The 22,656-nt window shown below is 31.8% G+C and overlaps 1 protein-coding gene across 1 annotated transcript; it reads right to left on the bottom strand.

The window, feature by feature from the left end:
- Positions 1-2,771: 2,771 nt before the first annotated feature.
- LOC108917737 (vanin-like protein 1) lies at positions 2,772-17,189 on the bottom strand. Its single transcript, XM_018724482.1, has 8 exons — positions 16,987-17,189; positions 11,085-11,192; positions 10,869-10,988; positions 10,670-10,815; positions 5,888-6,093; positions 5,580-5,791; positions 5,317-5,522; positions 2,772-3,371 (listed from the first exon to the last, which is right to left on the bottom strand). Exons 1-8 carry the CDS (start codon positions 17,047-17,049, stop codon positions 2,975-2,977), a joined length of 1,458 nt encoding a protein of 485 aa, XP_018579998.1. The 5' UTR covers positions 17,050-17,189; the 3' UTR covers positions 2,772-2,974.
- Between the last annotated feature and the right edge of the window lie 5,467 nt (positions 17,190-22,656).

The following is a 22,656-nucleotide window of genomic DNA, read 5'->3' as shown; positions in this document are numbered from 1 at the left end:
TTACCTACGATCAGTACTGTAAATACTTAAAAACACACCGTCTGCGATCAATGTAAGATTCCTATTACGTACGGTAAAAAAATCGCATTTTTCCTAGCAACCGCCTAGCAATGGTCAATACAATACTGTTTGTATTGACCGTTGCTAGGCAGTTGCTAGGAAAACTGTACGAATTTTTTACCAAGCTCTGCGATTTTTTTACAGTACGACGTAATAAGAATCTTGCATTGATCGCAGACAGTGTGTTTTTAAGTATTTAAGCCTGAGCCAATTAATGCCATGTTCCTAATATTGCCAGTAGACTTAAAACCGTGACGTCATCATTCTTCCGACAAGTGTGCGTATTAAAACATCCGTGGCCTTAAAGTCAATCACGTAAATACATCCAACAAAAGCCAAGACGCATTAGCTACCGAAGGGAACACTGTCGTTTTCTGTTCATGCCGATTATAAAAACTCTTGTTTTTATTTTACTGCTTATCAACTTTGTATTAAAAAATAAAAAGTGACAAAAATATCATAAGGTAAGTTTATTCAGTTGTCTCGATGTATTAGATTGTTGTTATTGTAACTGTAAAGCTACTATTTTTAAATTGTAAGATGTTTAATAGGTTCAGGGGTACCTAATATTGCCGTCCGTAGGTGTTCCAAATAGGTGGTGTTCTGTGTGTCAGCGGTATGTTTATGAAGAATGTGTAGGTTTTACTAAAAGCAACAAAGAGATTTTTATATGCCCTAGCTGTGTAACGTTTAGTTTTATCTAGTTTTTACATTTATTATATGCACCTAGCATTCATTATGTTTCTTTTTTGAAAACAAGTAAATACTTATTTTGCTTAATTGAATTTTTCTTTGTTTCCATGCTTCTTCCTTTATTTTTAGAGGTGTTCCTGATATTGTCACTACCTGGCAATATTTGGAACAAATGTTCCAAATATTGTCATTAGTAAAAGTTTTTAAAAAATGATAAAAAACATATTTTTATTAAAGTTATAGATATGGTACATATTTCAAGCCTGTAAAACATGTTGTACTGTACGCTCAATAAATTATAGACTGATTCAGATAAAATATTTACAAAAAATATATATATTTTGACTTAGCATGGCAATAATTATTGGTTCAGGTACCTTTTAGTACGTAATACGTGGTGTAATGCAATTACGCACTCATAGAATTACGCACTCGCCGCTACGCGGCGTCGTGCGTAACTTTTCCATTCGTGCGTAAAATGCTTTTTACAACACTTATTACGTAATATACTATTACATACGACCTCTACTGTAAATACTTAAAAACACACCGTCTGCGATCAATGTAAGATTCCTATTACGTACGGTAAAAAAATCGCACAGTTTGCCTAGCAACCGCCTAGCAACGGTCAATACAATACTGTTTGTATTGACCGTTGCTAGGCGGTTGCTAGGAAAACTGTACGATTTTTTTACCAAGCTGTGCGATTTTTTTACCGTACGACGTAATAGGAATCTTGCATTGATCGCAGACGGTGTGTTTTTAAGTATTTAAAGTAGTGGTCGTAGGTAAAGTATAGTACGTAATACGTGGTGTAATGCAATTACGCACTCATAGAATTACGCACTCGCCGCTACGCGGCGTCGTGCGTAACTTTTCCATTCGTGCGTAAAATGCTTTTTACAACACTTATTACGTAATATATTTACTATTATATCGTTTTTTGTAAGTTTTAAATACATTAGTGTGTATATTTTATGAAACACATGTTGGTTGTTCTTAAATCCTCCCAAATTCTTGTAAAAATAAATTAATTTGAAGTTATTCATTTTTATAGTAACTATGTAAAACAAGAGTCAGATTCGATCTGTACAACTTCAACTATGACAATTTGCCTAAATATGTGACGTCACACTAAAAGAGTGTATTCCCGTATTGAGTCGAAAGAGGACTATTTTGGATGAATACATCGGTTTTGCCAAAAAAAACTTTTTGTGTTCTTATTTTTAAAAAGTCTTGTTTACTTTGGAACGAACTTTGTATTCTTCAGCTGTCGTAAACTTTTCACCTTTGAAATACTCAGATCAAAGACTAAACGATTCCATATGTTTTGCCTTATCTGAAAAATAAGAAACACATTTTCCGTAAGATTCTTCGTTTTTTTATACCTACACCAAGCATGGAATTATTTTCATGACTGCTCATGTATGAAAGTTTACGATATCACACATACGATATCTGAAACTTCTAAGGATTTTTTTTAACTCATCTACAACACTATAATATAATCACTATCAAATATTTTTAACTTTTAAGAACAACAATGACAACTACTACAACTGTGACATTTACACAAAACCAGTATTACGCAAACATTGCTTTGTCTAGTACCTACTCAAAATCTACACTTACCTTAATTTCATTCTATTTTCTTTATGTAATATTTGTCATTCAAAATGTAAAAGTTGATAAAAGCAAACAGATGAGTAATTTGAATATTTTACAAGAGATCAACGAAACATAAATGGATATATTTTTTTGTTTTTATCTTTATTTAATTCCAAAAATTACATTAACTTGCAAAGTTGCAGCCATTTTATACAATTTATAAAATACAGCTATCTCTATTTTAAAATATGAATAATTGTAATGTAATAAAATTTAAAAACTTCTCCTTGACAACTAAACTATTTTTTATAAATTCAGTGTACTTCCGATTGCACTCTGTTTTTTATTTATAACTAAATTAAATTTACAAATAAATACATAGGTACAAAATATCAAGAGATACTAATATATAAAAAATTTGTCATATACATTGTTTTACGTTTAATACCTGTTTTTCTGTCAATTTATAAGTACATAATGAATATTTATAGGTTACCAGTCTTTATAAAAAAATGTATGCCTTTAGCGCTCTTAGGATTGTTAAATCCAGCAACAATTACCTGGAAAGCGAGATGATCTATAAATCTGATCCTCAATTTTATTTTTTTTTTTCTTAGAACATATACTTTAACAAACTAATTACAACTAAGAACACAACGCTACTTCCAAAAGTTGACGCTCCTCCTCTGCCCAACACACCAAACACCACCAAATTGTCTACAGTTGTTGTAGAACTGAAACTGATAGCAATTGTTTGGTTCGTTACTTCTGAGGTGTAGGTTGTGTTGAACACCGGCAAAAGGCCCGTTGTTAAAGTGACGGGTTGGTAGAAATGATCGGCTTCCGTTTCGAAATTTCCGGTTATGGATATTTTAGAAAATCTAGTGGTGAGAGTAACATTTCGACTTCCACAAGTGTTTAGATCGGAGCTCTCACAGGATACTAGTGTGCAGAGTCTGATGTTGCCCATTGAATCGCCCAGTTTGGTGGGTCCGTTATACACAAGCAACCTGAAAAAGGTTTTAGGATAAATTAAGTATAGTCTGTTTGGAAATAAAAGAGAGTAATAAAACCCCGAGATAAGAACCGGCCATGGCCGTGGTAATATTTCGTTTCAAGTAATTATCGGGTAACACTAATGCTAACAAAAATGACAGGGATTGGAAAATCGACTATCTACAGACTTTTAAAGGAAAAAAAATGAACAAGATACTGTAAATCCCCCAAAATCATCTACAGGGAGGTCAAAAGTCGTTATAGATGATTTCTTCAAAAATGTCATTCGCAGAAAAGTACACTCATTTTATTTTAAAAAAGAAATACCAACGCTAAACAAAATTTTAAGTGAACTTTCAGAGGACAACGATTTGCCAAAAATCAGTAGAAGCAAATTATGGGCCGTCTTACGAGAGTTGAATTTTTGCTGGGAAAAGCAGAACAGGAAGTCAGTTCTTATCGATAAAGATGAAATTATTTGTTGGCGAAGATCCTACTTAAGATCAATTAGAAAATTCCGTGACGAAGGGAGGAATATTTATTATCTAGACGAAACTTGGGTCAACGAGGGATATACTGTAACAAAAGTATGGCAAGATAAAAATGTAAAAAGTTTTCGACAAGCATTTTTGGATGGACTTTCAACAGGGTTCAAGGCACCTTCAGGTAAAGGGCGAAGATTAATAGTGACACATATAGGTAGTGCCAGTGGTTTTGTAGATGGCGGTTTACTTTTATTTGAATCTAAAAATACAGGTGACTATCACGAAGACATGAACGCAGATGTTTTCGAAGAGTATTTTACACAGATGTTGGATCTTATTCCTCCGGGGTCTGTAATTGTCATGGATAATGCCAGTTACCATTCACGGCAGACCGAGCGGACGCCTACGACTGCTTGGAGGAAAGCCGATATAATTCAATGGTTATCCGGAAAAAACATTTCTTTTGAAACAAATATGGTGAAAAAGGAACTTTTGACACTTGTCAATCTTAATAAAGATCAGAAAAAATATGTTATCGATGAAATGGCAACAAATCGCCAAATAACGGTACTACGGTTACCACCTTATCACTGTGAACTTAACCCAATCGAATTAGTCTGGGCGCAGGTAAAAGGAGATGTAGCGCGAAATAATACGACGTTTAAATTAAGTGACGTGAAAATTTTGTTAAAAAATTCCTTGGAACGAGTAACTGCAGATAACTGGCAAAGATGTATACATCATGTACAAAAAGAAGAGGAGAAAATGTGGGAACTCGATAATTTAATTGACGTTACTGTGGAACCTATCGTTATCAATCTAGGAGACGAAGATAATTCATCAGAATATTCAGAGGATGAATTTTAATATACCTACTTTTTTATTTTCTTTATTGTACATTTATACAACACTACATTTACTCACCATAATTTGAATTTTCAAAATACATATATTTTTGTGTGGAATAAAAGTCTATTCATTAAATTTAAATAAATATTTTGATAATAATATTGAATAATTTTATTTGAATTACTAAAAACCCTCTTAACCCGGTTATGATGCTTAAAGTAGCCTCATGTTTTGAAATGCTGTTTTTATATTGTTTACTTATAAGAGAAATGGACCGAGAAATTGAAGCGGCATAGACAAAGACGGATTGTCGGGGATTAAATTTTAGCTACCTGCTACAATTTAGTACAGTCCGATCGCATAAAGTTTTTTTAAAAGTGCACATCCTATACCGATAATACATAATATAAAAATATTGAATATAAGCACCAGTACTACATTTATTTACGATTTGCATACATAATAAACTTTTATTACCTCTTTCATTTCTAAACAGACTATAGGTACTAAATTCTTTATAATTAAACCGCATTAAGACATTACGACCTAAAATATAGGTCCTCACATTTGAAACATCATCATAGTGAGGCTTCATAATCGAGGTGGTAATATTTAGAATACTTACTGGTATACTTCGCTTGCTGTAACTGCTGAGGCAGAAATCGTGAAGTTACAGCAGAACGATCCAAAGCACAAAGTGTCCTGACTTTCTGTAGTCGCCGACAGTTCCAACTGTTTGAAGGCGTAGTTAGAAGCCTGGAAATCTCTCACACTAATAAAATTCTTCAATTCTGATTTACTGGCATTTAGGATATCAAAACCAAAGGTGCTCTGAAAGTTCAATCGCCGTATAGTACCACCTACTACAATATCAAAGTCAATACTTACAAATACGCTGCCAGCGTCTCTAGGAGTTCCTCTAGGATAAAGATCTGCAATCTCTAGCTTACTGCTACTAATTCCAGAAATGTAATAAGTGTCTATGATACCGTCATGGCGGTATATGCCACTACCGCCAAGGCCTTGTGAAGGACTGTTAAAATCAGCCGCCAGAAGGTTTACTTGATTTGCCTGGGAGTATCCTGACTGAATGCTGAGAGCTACAAGTAAAGTAAATAAATGGTTGATAGGGGTTTTTGTGGTTCAATGTAGGAAGAAATTATTATCACTATTTCGAACGCCAATGTGTTACTTACAATGATAAAATGGCAACACAGATGTCCAAGCAGTTGGGAAAATGATGTCAGTTACAGAGCTGTTTAAAATGGCCTTGGAAGGATTATAGTACATAATATCAAAGCAGGTGAATATTCCAAATGTAATTCCAAAATCTGTAGTAAAGGTCACCGTTTCGTTACCAGGAGTAATTTTTGGTTCGAAGAAAAGGTTGATTTTTCTGTATCTGGAAGCAGTTAATAAATAGTTAGTAGATATTGTATAGGGTATTGCTTTTATTGAAATTCAAGCGGTTTGGAGAATTTGCAAATCAATGCAATTCCGTTTTTTTATTTTTTTTAAGTAGACATACATCCCACCCACGAAAAAGTTGTAACCAAAATATTTCAGCATAGCAGTATGTCAAATATCATGTATATTTCAAACTAATCAGTCCAAACTATACATTATGTAGATTACTTTTACTAACATTGGTAATGTCAAATTTCCTAATTTTTATCTCATGATTCTTAAAGTATTTCAATTACTATTTATTTAACTTTATCATTCTAATAAATTTAATATTTATTTTTCTAATTATCGCTAGACCAATTATTTTTCCCTAAACAAACTTTCACAATCATGTTTCATTTCATGGTGATATCTGAACCTACATTTATTTCTGAACATGAATTTTATACGTGAGGATTATAAATGATAATAAATAGTTAAAGGTACTTATTTTTTAATTTTTTCTATTATCATATACAAAATATAAAATTATTTGAAAATGTTCTCGACTAAACCGAGCAAATATTTTCCCTGTGGAAAAAATTTACTTAGATATAAATACTGTTGGTCTTATCTGTATTGTGTACACAAATGATAATCCTTCTCAGAAAACCTTCGATTAATTCCTTTATTTCAGTTACTTCAATCATAAAATGTGAGGTTAATACAAAAAAAATGTTAATGTACACTGTGTAAAGCATAAGGGTAATCTACTTTTATATCACTGTCCCTGTAATTGATAAAAGATGCAATAAGAAAATTACTACTATACTCGTAGACTACTAACACTGTGACGTTTTCATTAAATAAAAATATTATTTTTAACTACAACCTAGACACGTCAGTATTATCCAGTCGCAATTCGGGTCATAATTTTACGGAAACTCGCTACTGAGCTCCATGTTAGAAACTTGGACAAAGCTTTAGGTTTGATAATAAGAAATCCTCGATATTTTCACAATTTAAATACAATGAGTATTTTTTTTTACTTAGATCGAGATCTGATTACAATTGCACTATCGATGTTCACATTTTGATAAATATATTGATAACTTGATTGATACAAACACATTTCCTTAAAAAATCCTCATTAAAAAATGAACGGAATCTACTGTTAATACACCACAACCCTATTTCCTTGAGTTTAAATTCAATGTCCTTGCAAATTGCAAAAGTACGTCTGAGTTTAAATAAATTAATTCATGATTGTACTGATCGTACATAAATATTGGAAACGCTCAATTTTCACGTCCCCAGACAAATCTCAAGATATACTACAGAGAAAGTCATATATGTATGTACATTACTAGTTGCTTGCTTTTTGCTTTTTGGTTATTTTACGTCAGCCTATTTCTGCTACTACAGCTAAACACCGACGCCAGAAGACGAGCAACCACTAACATGGTAATTTTGCCGAACCCCCTCTTTGCCATAGAGTAGGAATCTTTTTCTTGTCTAACATTGTTTAGACAATGAACCAACGATTTTACATCATTTCCGAGGGATTGTATGTCTTCCTAAACAAACTTCGCCTAAATTTGTATAACTTCTGAGATTGCACCGACATATAGGCCACTAGAAGGTAGACGAGCATCGAGAGCCTTCCACGGATGGTCACACATGCAAATACTAACCGCGATCAGCGTTGCTCGACTCTTCATATAAATGACATGAATCAAGTCGCTAGACAGCACTTGTACATACATTACTAATTTTAAACTGCATTATAAAATTTTTCAAAAATAGTTACAAGATCATCATGACAATATTTCCAAAAGTTGAAACATAGAACACAGCAAAAATGTACTCATTTTGTAATTCACTCTTCTAAGAGCCTAACAAAATCATTAATACATTTTGAAACATTTGTGCTCCGAATATCATAATGTATATTCCTCTTCAGATCATTAGAGGCTTATTCTTAAACACCCAGCGCATAAGGCAACCTAGTTTCCGATCGTAGCAAGTCACCACCACAAGAAATTAACCGTTGAAGAAAGAGTTCTCGGAGTATTTCCATGGGAATTCTTGCCGAAGGACTGGTAGCATCATTGAGCTCAACTAATAATTTCCAGGTAACTGTTCCACCTAAGGAATAGGATCCAATAATTCTAAACTTTAAAGTAGCACACGATACCGATGCTTTTGGCGAATATAATAGTGTTTGGTGAGTTTTACAAAGATTTTATCTTGACCAATAATGAAAGTTTTGTCCGTTTACACATTCATTCAGATAAAAATTATTACTTATAAAGGAACGCTCTGTGATATCCATATGATCTCTCAAAAAAAAATGGACCATTTTACAGAGAATAGTAGCATTCGTCGTGATAAGAAAAGCCAAGAACTGCTGCAAGTATCGCTGTGGATTTTGAACAACAACACGTTCTACTTGTTATTGGTTTTCTGCAATACACACAGTTCTAGGAATTCCCGTTCGTTTTCCATCGCGGACAGGTCCATTTATACGCTGATGCATTTCAACATACTTTCTTATTGTTAGTGTTAACAGAGCTGGGCAATTATAAACATTGAACTGACGTCGAAGTATTTGCTAAGTTTGAATAATTGATTGATTTTAACAAAATTCTCGACACAAAATTTTCGCTGTTGTATTGTATACACATTTATTTTTGACAACTACAGTAGTTTGATAATATTTGGATTTCGATTTAACGTTTCTATCACAAATTAAAAATGACCATAAACATCTCTTCACTTTTATACTTTATTTTAATTTCCAACATCAAGAATTAATGTACAACAGTTTTCACCATTGTTTTGAATGTGTTAATAAAGATATGAAATAGTTCCACTGATTTTTGTTTCTTAATTTTTGTGTTTTATATATTGATTTCTATTCTGCTCTTGTATTGTGTATTACTTGTGTACTGTAATCGTGAAAACTGCTGTTTGTCCTACTTTACAATTAGATTTGTAATTGCGATGTGTAATAATTTTATTATACATTTAAGTACATAAATAGGCACTGGAGGCTGGGACATTGGTACAAAAATTATGTGTGACAAAATTCTATAATTTTGTGTCATTGTTGAATGTTATATATTACTCTGTTTTCAAAGGTGTTAAAGGAGTAACATTATATAACTGATAAGATTACCTTATATTAATTATGCGATATACTTTTATCTGTATATTATGATGTTGAAATAAGTTAATACGATTACTAGAGTACCTACTTTAGATAAGGACCTGTTTTTGTCCCCTCAAATGTTTCAGTTAGTGTAAGCTGCAGTAGCAATTAATGGACATTAAATTAATTTAAATTAGATATGTGACATCATATATATTCACGTATTATCAACAGGAATACTTACAATCGACTACACATTAAAATTAAAGTTGCATTTGAAACTGAAATGCGCCTTAAAGTGGGAATTAAATACTGTCCGTATAGTAAATGCCGGAATAATACAAAATGTCATCAAATATTATAAAGAATAAGTACAGTTGAGCCGTTGGATCTTTAATTATTTCACGTCATATACATCGATATAAAAGATAAATTGATTAACGTGAATTAGCTAATAATAGAAAAAAACAAGCATGAGTTGTGTGACTGATACTAGTTCCGACAGGTTATTAATTGTCCCTAATGAATGAGAAAGAAACAGACAGATTGTCGTTTGTTGTGCACTAAAAATTTAGACATATATTTGACTAGCATCGTTTCCTACGTTCTTTGTTGTCACTTTGTTGTTCTCTGGTTGTTTCATTAAATCGAGGTTAAGTTTATTTGGTTTTGGTCGATTTTAATCTGTCATAACGAAGCAAAAAATCACAAAATATATTTTCATTATACAAATGTGATTCCTCACTATTTCTTAAATGAACACAACCGACTGATTTGAACTCGTTAGAAATCTTAGTTCATACGATTATGCTTGATGACATGAACGTAAAGATACAACGTTTCAACTGTGGTACATGCTGATAAATTTGGGTGTCCAGAAGCAAATATGCCATTCTTCATGAATAGTTTTCATGAATGAAAATAAACCCATTTAGGTCAAGTTACCTTAATACAATTTTGATTACTACGGTCCTTCAAAGAAGTTTTTTTATTCCACTTTTTTAGTAACTGTCATCTTTTTAAATGTTTCAATGAAATTTGCTGTAGGAAGGTTTCTGGAGTAAGCGAAGATAAACATAAGCATATATGAGTCCTTGTTTTTATGGATATAGATTTTGACAAAGTATCACTTTATTTAATATAAAAAACTTATCGCGTCTATAAAATGCATCATTCCAGAGTAAAACAGATTTCAACCTGGAATCATCATTTCATTCAACAAATGAAGGAGTTTTCTTTAAAAAATGAAATAAAACAAACTCTGAAGACCTGCAACTTTTTAAGGGAGGAAGATCGTATTAAGGCAACTTTATATAAATCGGTGTACATATTTTCATCCAAGGAAGCTGCTCTTGAACTATAGTCCGTTTGCTTCATCATTCATCATTTCATGATGCATTAAAAATTACTTAGACCTTTCCTCATGTGTTATACTTACTTTGCAACTATTTGGCCGATTACATCAAAGACGATATTTGTGTTGTAGTAAATTGTGTCGTTGTTTTCGTTCCTAGCTTTCTCCAACAAATTTATTACAATATACAAGCTGTGCTCATTAGCTGCATTCGACAACTTTTGTAGCCACTGAAAACGACAACAGTGTAAGAAAAATATTTTAGATCATCTTATTTACTTACATAATTCTGGAAGACTGTTCCATTATTTATACTTGGTATTTCGATGGCGTATTCAGTAGGATCTTCTATTAAACCTGTCAATCCGTATTCTGGAAAGACTATTATCTGAACTGCGTTAGCCTGGAATTACAATATTTATTACAAAATCGCTTTGAATTATAAGATGGTTTAGAAAGTTCAAAGCAACCTTTTGTTTGTGTTTTAAAGATAACTTACCTTGGCTGTTTCAATATAATGTATGTATTCCTCCAGATTTCTTTCTACAGTGGCATTTGGTGATGATTCAATTATTGGTGAATATTCAACTACAGCAGCCTTATATTGCTAAAAAAATTAAGGATTTTGTTAAACATTGTTCTAATGCTGTATATTTTAAGTGGTAAAGAAAAAACATACTTAAAATATAATTTAAACTTGCTTCAATTCAAATTAAATAGGTGTCAGATGTATAAAAAAAGTTTAACATCGAAAAATGTAATAAGACTCCTAGAGTTCTGAACATTGTAAATTTTTTTGTTTTACTTAACGAAAAGAAATTTTGAACAAAAAAATTAGTAGAACATACATGAAAATGGTTACCTGTAAAATGACCTCCTTATAAAAATAGAAGTATAAAAGTTTTATAATTGTATTTGCTGAAGTAATTAACAAGGCCGACTTATTTACCTGGTAAAGACTATAAAATAAAAAAATTACACTTGGCAATTACCTGTTCTTACGCATGTAAATAAATTTAAATATAAAGATACGTAACTATGTCAGTACTTTTTGAAAGGTCTGCATTTGAAAGCCAGCCCAGATGTGTTTTCTTTAATGAAAAATACTAACAAGTTAGTATTTTTCCCAAACTACCGATGCCTATAATCGGATGTTTGCAATACGAATAATCTACTAACGTTTAAATAAACAATAATTATTATTTTACCCTCAAAAAAAGTTGTTAAATAACTAAATACGAATACCTACTAATTGTGTCGAAATAATAAATGAAAATTATGGAAAACATAGTAAATCGCCAAAGTATATTACGGTGATAAGCATAAAAAAATTATAAAAATTCAGTTGGGCCTATTTACGGAAGTACACCCCTGTAAAGTTTTAAAATCAAATTTTAAAATTCTTAATTCTGAAATGATTCGAAATAAAAGTCTGTGCCTTGCTGCTGCAATGCAAATCGATCCAGGATATATTTTAGTGATATTGCCGTTAATATAAAGCAATTAGTAATTGGATACTTGTATAAATAACAAATTATAAATCAAGTTATTTTAATCATCTTGTATAATTTTTCAAAATAACCGTGAATAAAACATTTCTCACATTTCTCCTAATTAAAAAAAGAGGTTTTACTTTTAGATGAAAGGATGTTATTTAAAAAAATTGTACATGATTATAAAAAAAAATTACACCACTATTTTAGTGTTTGAAAAAATTGTTTTATTTAATATTTCAAATCATTATGATCTGTAACGCTCCAGTTAATTTTGAATATCCATGGTTGCGTTCGGGCATGGTCGGGAGAATTCGCTGCTATCTTTGGCTGCTGTTTTCACACCGGTTATAAGCCACTGACTTTTTCTTTTTTTTTCATTGATACCACTAATCACGTCCTGATTCGACTTACACTACACCTGCAAGTTTCAAGTTTTTACTTCAAACTGTTTCAGAATTATTAAGAAATTTCAAATATTAATTTTAGAACTTTTCAAGGCCGTACTTTTGTAAATAAGTCGCAGTGACCAACATTTTATTAAAAAAATTTCAAAAAATAATAATTTTCCATACTTGTTACTGTATTTGCGCATTCAATTACGGAGCACACTGTATATAGCGGTCCATTAAAGAAAAAACACGTTAGTTCTGCATTTCTGTAACTCGATATTCAATTGTCTTAAATTCTTAAGTTTTTGAAAATCTAAAAATTTCCTGCAAATTTTATCCTTACACTTTTCTCATACATAGCTTTCATAAATGATTACAAGCCACGTGACCAGTAATTATGTTTGAAATAGTAATTTTATTTCCTTCATGTTGGTAATTAAACTTCGGTAAAATTAAAAATTATTAAAACAATAAGATCAAGATTACATTAAAACGGAACATTCTGTTTCACAGGCTGTGATTGATGTAATTTTTCACTAGATTCCATCTATTCGCATTATCTCGAACGTAGACGTGATGGTTTGTCATTGTTTATTGTAAACAATAGATTAACATTGGTGACGCCAAAATTTAGGGATTTTTCGTTGCGTACCAATCGTGCAATGTTGGGTTGCCGAGGCACGGTGTTCACGTAGCTTGTAAACATTTATGAAGGCTGTGTATATGTAACAAAATAGACAAGAAAATAGAGGGAGATACTTATGTGTACATAATAAGTAAAGTATATTAAAATTTTGTTTGTAATAGGTTAGGTAATTTTCGAAAAATTATATAAAAAATAAAATGGTTTTAGATTTTCTATGTGACTTTCAAAATAATTTGTTCATCCGCAATCCCTTTCAGTATTTTCTACTAATTTTGATTCAAATATGTAGTAGAAACAACATTTTAATAATTAAATTATATACAATTTGAGCACCTAAATAACTTGACTTTTATTTACAAAAGCAACGTCATAATTTCAGTATATATGGTTTCGTTAATTGCTGACCACAAAGGATGCTAATCTCGGTGCTAATTTAATTTTCAAATATTTATTTACGTAATAGTGTCATTTACCATTTGCGTGAATGCAATTAACAATGAGTATACGAGGTCTGTTCAGAAAATATCCGAACTTTATTTTTTTATTTATTTATTTATTTTTTTAAACTTTTTTATTAATTTTGTATACTATTGGTCCTTGTCTCCTTCCCCTATTCACACACTTCTCGCAGCTGTATTTCCATTTCGCGAAGCACTACTGGATAGCTTTATTTGAAATGGCCTTAAAGTTTGTGACAAATTTGCTTTGATGTTATCAATAATTTGAAAACGGCGTCCTTTTAGCACAGGTTTTTTAATTTCGGAAATAAGAAAAAATCGCAAAGAGCCAGATCTGGCGAGTAAGAAAGGTGAACAGTAATCTGATTTTTGGTACAAAAATGACGAATTGACAAAGCTGAATGTGCAGGAACCATTGACATTGGATCGAGCTCTCTTGGGACGTGGAGATCCTTTGCCAATCCATCGTGATGATTGAACTTTTGTCTCAATGACGTAGTCGTAAACCTAGCTTTCCTCTCGTTGCCGACAAACGTCCACATGATTTTCTTTCTGCTGTTCGGTCATCAAACGAGGAATAAATTTTGCTGCAACTCAATTCATGTTCAATTTTTCATTCAAAATTTTATTGTATGGCCCGATTGAGATTCTAACCTCTTTTGCAATTTCTCTGGCAGTTAATCGACGATTTTCCCGCTCCAGATCTTTGACTTTCTGAACATGGAAGTCATCAGTTGAACTCAAAGGCCTTTCTGGTCGAGGATCATCTTCAATTGACTGACGACCACATTTAAATCTTGTAAACCATTCATAACATTGCGTATGAACCAGAGCATCATCTTCGCAAGCTTGTTTCAAAATTTGAAAAGTTTCCGTGAAAATTTTCCTAACACTTAACACATTATACTCAAATAACAATATCACAAAAACTAAATGAGATATCAACAATCGAACAGCATGTAGCTACAGATGAGGTTATGCGCAACGCAATGCTGACAACCCATATCACTAAATATCTCCATTAACGGGTAATTCAAAATGTTCGGTTATTTTCTGAACAGATCTCGTAGTTGTGGTAAATCTTATAGGGACGGCCCGAAATAATTCCAACTGTAAGTTTAATATCTATGTTACATATAGAACAAAATAGTGAAAAAATTAGAGAAGATAAGTCATTGTTAAAGGCTGACCCACCCTAAAAAGGGACATAATAAATTAGTTTGCGTTTAGCTTGGTTTAATGACAAAATATGTCGGTACCCATGCAATATCAAATCAAGAAGTTTATACAGAGTGGTCCATTAATGTAATAATTAAAATAACTCTGTTATTATTCGAGATAACACAAACATCATGTTAAATTAAAAGTAGGAGGGTGTACTGTATTTTAAAATTATATTAATTAATTAATTATATTATAAATTATTATCAAACAGAAATTTCTTATATTTTTATATTTTGCAGAAAACATATGTGCTAAAATGTATAATAATTTTCAAATAGGAATGGTTAGAACTAAAATGTTTTACACGATGAAGGACAAAAATTAGCTAACTGCTCTAGATCTGAGACATTCACTATTTTATACGAGGTTTTTTATAAAAGTGAAAAAGTGTCAACTTTACGAATTTCAAACAACATTCTCTTTAACTTTTCAGATATCGCACCCTATATTCAAGGGCCTCATTATTGCATCTCCTTTAATTTTTATGGAAGTATTTCATAATTATTTCAATCAACAAACTAGTGAAAATGAACTATGTTAAAAATAGAGTATTTTAATTAAAAAAATCTAACTTCTTGATCAGCACGGTTTCATGCATCACCCTGTATGTTTCAAATAAGTTAAAAAATAGAGTATTTTAAATCTCCTGAGACTTTCACTTGCATTTTTTTGTGCCTCGGGCAATAACAAAGTTATCACACTTCGTCACACTAATATCTAGGCCATTCTATATGAACGTGGCATTTGTCCAGTAACACATGAAGTTCCCTGTATGACAGGTATATCATTTATGTATTTACTTATTTATTTATTGCCACACTTTTCTACAGGTGACAAACATAACTACAGAACGGGAGGATAAAGACGAAAAAAAAATTACAGAAGAAACGTTAAATGAGGAAAAACAGCAATGGATAATAATGTAATAAATAAATGAATAAAGTTCTGGGAACCGAAATTCCAATTATTGAATCTAAAAGTGTGTCATATTGTCATTAAATATGTTTTAGTTTGTTTCCTACTTTCAGGCAAGGGTGTAACCATTTAAATATTTTACAAATTTTTTTTAGAGTCAATATTACAAGGAATTCAAGAAATTATATATAATCTTCAAGTCTTTAAGCTCGTAAGCTGCTAAAATAAAGATATCGATTATTATACAACGGTTTTTCCAAACAATTTGTTATATTAATCTAATCATCTATGAGACACCTGATAAAACACATTTGTTCGAGCGACTGATACAACACCGCTATAAAGTAGGTAGCAGTCAATATAATGGAAAATAAGTGAAATAAGTGTATTAAATTTTTTATAAAATTTATAGACAGATTTGTTTAAATATGTACCCAAGTATCAAACATTATACCTAACTCAACAAGATGAATTGTCAGATTACGAATAAACTAAGATTATAAATAATATTTTTATTAAATATTTTGGTATTTATGACATCAGTGAATATTTGAAATATTAAATAATCACCAATTTTTCAGATTGTTCACTATACTTTATAAAAAAGATATGTATAAATGATAATCCAAATAATGAATAATATAAATTATAATTATTGATCTGATAATTCGAAACATAACCAAAGAACAATCGAAAGTGCAGAAAGTTCAGGTTATTGTTTTAAGTACAGAAATGTTATGCATTACTAACACGAAATTATGCTGATTATCTCAAAAAAGTATTATTTCAGTTTATCTACCCAAAATTAAAGTGATCTGAACAAGATCAGGTACTCCTTATAAGCGTAAACCTTGTAAAATATTATGCAATAAAATATAGTAGACTACCTAGATTTAAAAAAATATAATGCTATTTCAATATTTTCGAACACAACAAATATGTTATTCGATCTTTATTTATTGGTTGCATTGTTGAGACAAATATGTAATTTCATGAAAATCTATCAAATTTTTGGTAGGTGCATTTCTCAAATCTGGTAAAAATTATTTATTTTAAGAATTGGCAAATGAGTTACTCCACAAATCAGTCCAAAATATATCATAAATAGATCAGGAAAGTTCCAATTAAATATAGACTTATTAAAAATGTATTGAAAGATACGACAGGTACTTTATTTTTGGTGAACCACACCTTTACTTGAGTAGAAATCGAAATATTAAATAATAAACGGTATTAGTAAATGATTTGTTTAAATTTAGTTTATAATACTTACACCCTGTACAACTGACGCAAAAGCGATAGCCACAAGAAAAGAAATTATGTACTTCATATCCATTTTCACTGCCGCCCTATACCTGCTTCAGCACTCGCGCTACTCCTGACGGATTTCGAATAAAAAATACTCTTCCAGGCGATATCTCGATACCCGGTGATAATGATAACAATTATTTGCTATTAATCATATCTATTATCACACATACCGCGGTGTTAAGAATTTTCGCAGTCAAGGATATGCGCACATTTTAGCGTAACGAAAAAAACCGATACATTTATCATAAATAAAGCTTCAAAGATTACCTAGTTACTGTGATGAGTGAATCAACAATTTCTATGAACTGAGTGTGAACTAACTAGCCACAATGTCACAATCCTTACGTACACAAATTTATCTATGTACTAACAATAAATAAACCTGTGACAAAGAGATAAATACATTATTTTGTTAAAATTGACGGAATTAAGCTTTTTTAATTTCTCTCAAAAATGCTAAAGTGTACACAAATGTGTTCAAAGCAAAATGCAAATGTTATCATCGTCATATGCTGCAATAAAAAAACTTTAGTTTTGTTGCTCTTTTTTATGTTGAATATTGGAATGGGTATGTATGAGTATTAACAAATATTTTCACAATATGAAAAGAATTTTCTACCGATTTTCATTTACAAAAATTTCACTGCAGACAAAATATTTCCGGATTATTGGGAATATTATCAAACGATAAGTAAAGGTGAGGTCCAAATATTTAAATGGAAACAGAAACAAAATATTTGTGATAAAAGGTCATAATTTCACATAACATAAACTCATAAATAACTTTTCTTTATAAAGTTATTACTGTACCTGATTAATAAAGTGAATTCTATGCTTTTCAATTGTTGATCATTTTTGGAAATACGTTTTTATATTTCCAGGGGTCTTCACTCAAATGTAGGTTAGAAAAATGTAATTATATACAGGGTGTTTGTAAATAAGTGCGAAATATTTTAGGGGGTGGTTGCCGAAGTTATTTTGTGAAAAAAAGTTCATATAAACGTAGGTCGAAATATACTTCGTTTCCGAGAGATACAGTGTTTACATTTTAATTTTTTATTTATTTTTATTAATTATTTCAAGTTTTAAAGACATTGACTCGAAATTTAAAAACGCTTTAGAGGAATAAATGTGCATTTTTTTGGGTGATTCGAATATTTCTACTTCCACCAGTGGCGTTCGTGCGAGATTGCCACATTTTTAATAAAAAGAAAATGGTACACCACTGACTTTTTCCCATTATGATATTTTTTTAGAAATCCGCCATCATTTCTGAATGAAATTGGTCACTTCAATTTTTTTTGTAGGATAAACCGTTTTTGAGGACAAAATTAAAACATATTTTATTGCAACTTTGTGTGTATTTTTAATTTCTATTGATACATTATCTAATAGGTGGCTGTAGATATTTCTTAATACAATACAACTATCAAATTTCGAGTCAATATCTTTAAAACTCTGAAATAAATTAATAAAAATAAATTAAAAAATAAAATTTGGTATCTCGGAAACGAAGCATATTTGGACCTAAGTTTATATGAACCTTTTTTCACAAAATAACAACCCCTTAAAATATTTCGCATTTTTTTACAAACACCCTGTATTTAGTAGTATTTTTTCCTCAAAAACATACCCGTGTTGATTCCGCTAGAATTCGCCACACTTTCCAATAGGGACCACGAAACCGCAGCTGAAACCAAGGACGATGTCTCAAAGGACCCAGAAGCCTAGCGCGGAAAAGGAATTTTCACCTCACTTTCCAAAATCCCATCGTCGTGACCAAAACCGCTTCGAACAGCCACAAACCGCTTCATTCACATCATATTTACACTATAGTTAACATTGACAATGGGCGATGCCGTCAACAGAGATCCTTAAGACAACGCAGTGCGGGAACGCGAAATTTTCAGTTCACTTTTCAAAATTGGCGCCGTCACGCCAAAAAACCGCTCCAAGCAGCTAAAAACACCCTGTCGCGTCGCAGCAGTCTATAATAAAATTGCGAAATAAGGACAACGAAGCCGTTCCAAGTTTCGGAAGTCAAAAATTCTCCAAAATTGACGAAACTCGAACCGAACGGAAACCCAGTAACGACAAATCCACACGAGGCCAATCCAGAAAGATGTCAAGTTCTAGAGAACCGGAAATGGTCAGGATGGCAGAGCCGAGCAGTGGAAAAATGGAAATGGTACCGCACTACGCCAAAAGAGCGGACCAGCCTTCCTGTGACCGAACGTCGACTCGATCCATCCGCAAAAATATAAGTGTACGGACGGACACCTGACCAGAGTTTGTACTCAACTTTACATCAATAACAGTATATTTCATTTTCAGAGTTATATTCTCTTAAAAAATAGCCACACGAGTTCTAAAGCTCACCCAGCTCCTCAAGCTGCCAACCTACGGTGTAGACCCTTAAAGGGTACCCAGCTCTTAAGCTGCCTTGTATACCAGCTCTAAAGCTGCCTTATACTTGCCCTCCAAAAGCTGGAGTGCAAAAAACTTCCCAAGTTTACAGGTACTCTACGGTGACCTAAAGACAAAATTCTTTAGTGCATAGCCACCACAAAGTGACAGTAAAAACAATAAGGGTCAGTTGAAACCCGAAAAAAACTAGAACTAAAACTAGCAAGTGAAGTGCATCAGTTCATCCTTGGATAAACAGCATAGAACTCGTCATGGAGGAAGAACGACAGACTCCACGTCATCCACACCTGGCATCCTTTACGAATGTCGTTACAGAGGAGGCGCCCCTGCCTAATAGAGCTCCATACAGACGAGCGGGTGACTAACCTCCTAGCACCACATCTAAAAATGGAACCAGACCAAGTCGTTCCATCCGACACCATATATATACTTAAAATGCGTTCGAGGGGACACAGGCGGTGCCCAGGAGAATTACACCCAACCCTATGCGCTGACACCTGAAAGCACTGCGGCCACTCAAAACCAGCCTACGTCCAATGCCATTACATGGCGCCCAACGAGTAGCTAGTTATGTCACCCAACGAACCAATGATCTCTCAAAATCCAAGGCAAAACCTATACCTAAATCTAACCCCACAAACAATCTTCCTAATTGATATAGCGAGAAACAACTTCTCTACAGGCAATAGGCCTAAACTAGCCCCGAAGTAATGTGGGAAACAACTGCTCTGTAGACAAACACCGCGTTAAATTACACCCGCAATATCAAGTAAACAGTTATGTTAAGATTATTTGAGGCCTATGTCCGCAGAGCAGGTGTATCTCACAATACATTAATTATATGTAGTTTATTATCCAACATTTGAGTAACAGCCAGTGAAAGTATAACACTGTTTTCAAAAATTATCTTTAGTTATTGTCCCAAAAACGCATTTTTTCTAAAAATAACTTTACTGCACTACTATAGCAGATTAGAGAAGCTACATTAAATTTCTTCCCCTTTTGCAATAATTTATATTCCATGCCTACTCAAATAAAGTATTAAATAAAAGGATGATATTAATTTAAAATAAAACAATTTATTTTAACGCAAAAAAAAAACAAAACCTTTGACAGGGTAGGTATATATCTCTAAATAAGTGAATACCTAAAATAAATTAGTTTTATTACTTTTTTCTGTGCTTAGTATAATAGTGGTGATAATAAAACAAACATTCTACATAATATTAAAACAAAAAATGCTTTTCCTACTAAATATCACAATATTTTAAAGATTTCGAGAATAATATCCCATTCTGTATACAAGTAGATATATGAAAAATATTTGATATAAAAGTACGTTATACTATAAAATAATGTGAAAGAACTGCTTCTAGACAGTACCTAATTAATTTTAGTCTCTGTGTTGCATTAAGCTCTTGCTTGCAATATTCAAGCCTAAAGTAATAAATATACAATATATAAATATATTCCACTTATCAACGTTATCCGAATTATTGACATTTTTATTTTTATTCGAGTTTCTGCTTCGATTTAAATCGGTCAAACAATGAACATGAAACAATAATTTACTCTACAGGTGGGCGACCAGTAAAGCCTCGGTGGCTAGGGACCAAACGGCAAATATTATAAAAACCTATTTGGTGGGTTTGTGTAGGTTGATTAGGGCTACATTTTAAAAATATTTTGAAATATACAGGGTGTCCAGGAAAAGCGTACCATATCAAAGTTATGTAGATATGTATTTTTAAATGGAACAACCCGTATTTTACTGCATATTTAGAAGCACCGTAAAAAATAGGTAAACTTTATTAAAAGTTCTGCATACCTAGGACTTATAGTTTGTGAGATATTTCAATTTTAGTGAAAATGCAGGCATGACGGAGAAATTTAATATTAGCAATAAAAAAATAATTTTAAGGAAGCAGCTTTGGAGGGTCTATTTTAGATCCTTGAAGTTATAAATTATTATATTTGTCGTCACTTAGGTATAGGGTAGTATAGGGTGTTCAAAAAAACTGCTGGATACTTTTCTCAACTTTAAACAGCAATAACTTGGTTATTTTAAATGGAACACCCAGTATATTTTTACTTTGGGTTTTAGTAAATTTAGTAGTCTTTCAAACTGTGTATAGGTTCCCTATTATACCTACCTCTAACGGTATTGGAGATATTTGTGCCATTTCGTTTTTTGGTAAAGCATCAATCATGACAATATTCAAGAAAGTTTTCTAATAAAAAATATTATTTTATAAGCAGAATAATTACAAAAAGTTATTAATTTTGTATAAATATGTTTGTTGTACGTAACAGAATTAAATTAATTGGGAACATGAAAAATATTTATTAAAGGAAATTTTACTTTTAGAACAAAGAAAAATTTTAATTGATCGAATTGATAAATATTCTATCTTCAAATGATATTCTCACATTCCTTAGAATATCTGAGGTGATTGTGGCAAGTAGTAGGTGAAACACTGTGTACAAGATTTTTTATATAGCCCCATTCTTACTTCGATTTAAATAATTTCTCTCAGAATATGAAAAATTTAAATGTGTGCCATTTAATGGCATCCTCATTTTTCTCCTTATATTTAAAGACACCAAAGAACTCAAACCAATTCAATAAAGACTTCCATGAAAACACGTGGATACATCTTACAAAAAAAATCGATAAAAAACGAAACGGCACATATATTTCCAATACCGTTAGAGATAGGTATAGGGAACCTATACACAGTTTGAAAGAGTTTTAAATTTCCTAACTTCCAAAGTATACTGGGTGTCCCATATAAAATAACCAAGTTATTGCTGTGTACAGTTGAGCGAAGTTGCAGTTTTTTGAACATCCTGTACAATACTAAGTAACGACAAATATAATAATTTATAACTTCAAGGATCTAAAATACACTCTCTAAAGCTGCTTCCTCAAAATTATTTTTTTATTGCTAATATTAAATTTCTACCCTAAGCCTGCATTTTCACTAAAATTAAAATATCTTACAAACAATAAGTCCTAGGTATGCAGAACATTTAAGTTCACCTATTTTTTCATGGTGATTTCAAAAACGTAGTAAAATACAGGGTATTCCTTTTAAAAATACATAACTCTGAAAAACTACGCTTTTCCTGGACACCCTGGATATTTCAAAATATATTAAAATGTAGCCACCTAAACAGGTTTCTATAACATTTGCCGTTTGGT

The sequence above is a fragment of the Anoplophora glabripennis genome, unplaced genomic scaffold (assembly GCF_000390285.2).
Source record: "Anoplophora glabripennis isolate ALB-LARVAE unplaced genomic scaffold, Agla_2.0 scaffold61, whole genome shotgun sequence".
Lineage (NCBI taxonomy): Eukaryota > Metazoa > Arthropoda > Insecta > Coleoptera > Cerambycidae > Anoplophora > Anoplophora glabripennis.
This window is presented reverse-complemented; position numbering and strand designations above follow the sequence as displayed.

What these genes read in the sequence shown, in the direction of transcription:
- LOC108917737 (XM_018724482.1), bottom strand. Translation starts at nt 17,049, where the DNA reads ATGGATATGAAGTACATAATTTCTTTTCTTGTGGCTATCGCTTTTGCG. An exon ending in ATTATATTGAAACAGCCAAG is followed by an intron (nt 10,989 to 11,084) that starts GTAAGTTATCTT and finishes TTGTAATTCCAG; the next exon opens with GCTAACGCAGTTCAGATAAT. An exon ending in ACAGCAAGCGAAGTATACCA is followed by an intron (nt 3,372 to 5,316) that starts GTAAGTATTCTA and finishes AACCTTTTTCAG; the next exon opens with GTTGCTTGTGTATAACGGAC.